At 66.6% G+C, this 868-nt stretch overlaps 1 protein-coding gene across 1 annotated transcript in view; it reads left to right on the top strand.

The window, feature by feature from the left end:
* Positions 1-635: 635 nt before the first annotated feature.
* LOC104526180 (ras-related protein Rab-42-like) overlaps positions 636-868 on the top strand; it is a 1330-nt gene continuing 1097 nt past the window's right edge. Inside the window, 1 exon segment of the mRNA XM_029085340.1 lies at positions 636-867. Coding sequence (XP_028941173.1) covers positions 636-867 — 232 coding nt within the window.

The raw sequence follows: 868 nt of genomic DNA on the forward strand, positions 1-868 counted from the left end.
CTGGAGCCCCGGTGACTCGGGTTCCCCATTTTCTCACGGTGGGCAGAACAGATTCGGTTTAAAGCGGCCCCAGAGCTGTCCGGGGGGGGCTGTTATCCCGGGTCTGTTATTCCTGTCTCCGCACAGCTCACTCGGGAGGGGGAGGTTGGCTGGTGGCAAAGTCCCCCCACGCCGCTGCGGGTCACCCGGGCTGTTTGCAGAGAGCACCTTTGTCCCGGGGCCGCAGTCGGTGCCTCTGTCCCCTCTTCCCTTCTCCCCGTGGGGACGTGGGAGCCCCTTTCCCCCGGGTCTTGCCCCTCTCAGCTCTCCCAGGATTTTGGCTTCTTTGGGGGCACGAGCCCCGCCCGGACGGGCTGTTCGTGCACCCGCAGCCTGGATGTCGCTGTCTTTGTCACCAAAACCGGTGGGACAGACGCCAAACGCAGCGTGCTGGGGACAGAGGGACAGGGACAGAGCCAGTGGCTTCTCCCGCCTCCCGGGACGGTTTGTTTGTCCACCTGCGTGACTGCGAGGCCAGAGCCGTCCCCAAGGAAGGTGCAGCAGGGTGGGGACAAGGGTGGGGACCTGTCCCCGGCCCCACCAGCGCAGCAAAACCCAGCCAGGTGACTCTGACCTCAGCGGGCACAGCCACCGGCATGGGGACAGTGACTGATCCCCCCCAGGACCCCGATCCTGGGGGACACTACCAGTTCCGTGTCATAGTGCTGGGGGACGCGGCCGTGGGGAAGTCATCGCTGCTGCGCTGCTTCGCGGAGGGTCCGGGCAGGGGGAGCGTGGGGGTGACATCCCCCTGCCCCACGGTTGGTGTGGAATTCTACAGCCGCACGGTCCCGCTGCCCTGCGCCGGCAAAGCCAAGCTGCAGCTCTG

The sequence above is a fragment of the Antrostomus carolinensis genome, unplaced genomic scaffold, assembly GCF_000700745.2.
Source record: "Antrostomus carolinensis isolate BGI_N321 unplaced genomic scaffold, ASM70074v2 scaffold28206, whole genome shotgun sequence".
Lineage (NCBI taxonomy): Eukaryota > Metazoa > Chordata > Aves > Caprimulgiformes > Caprimulgidae > Antrostomus > Antrostomus carolinensis.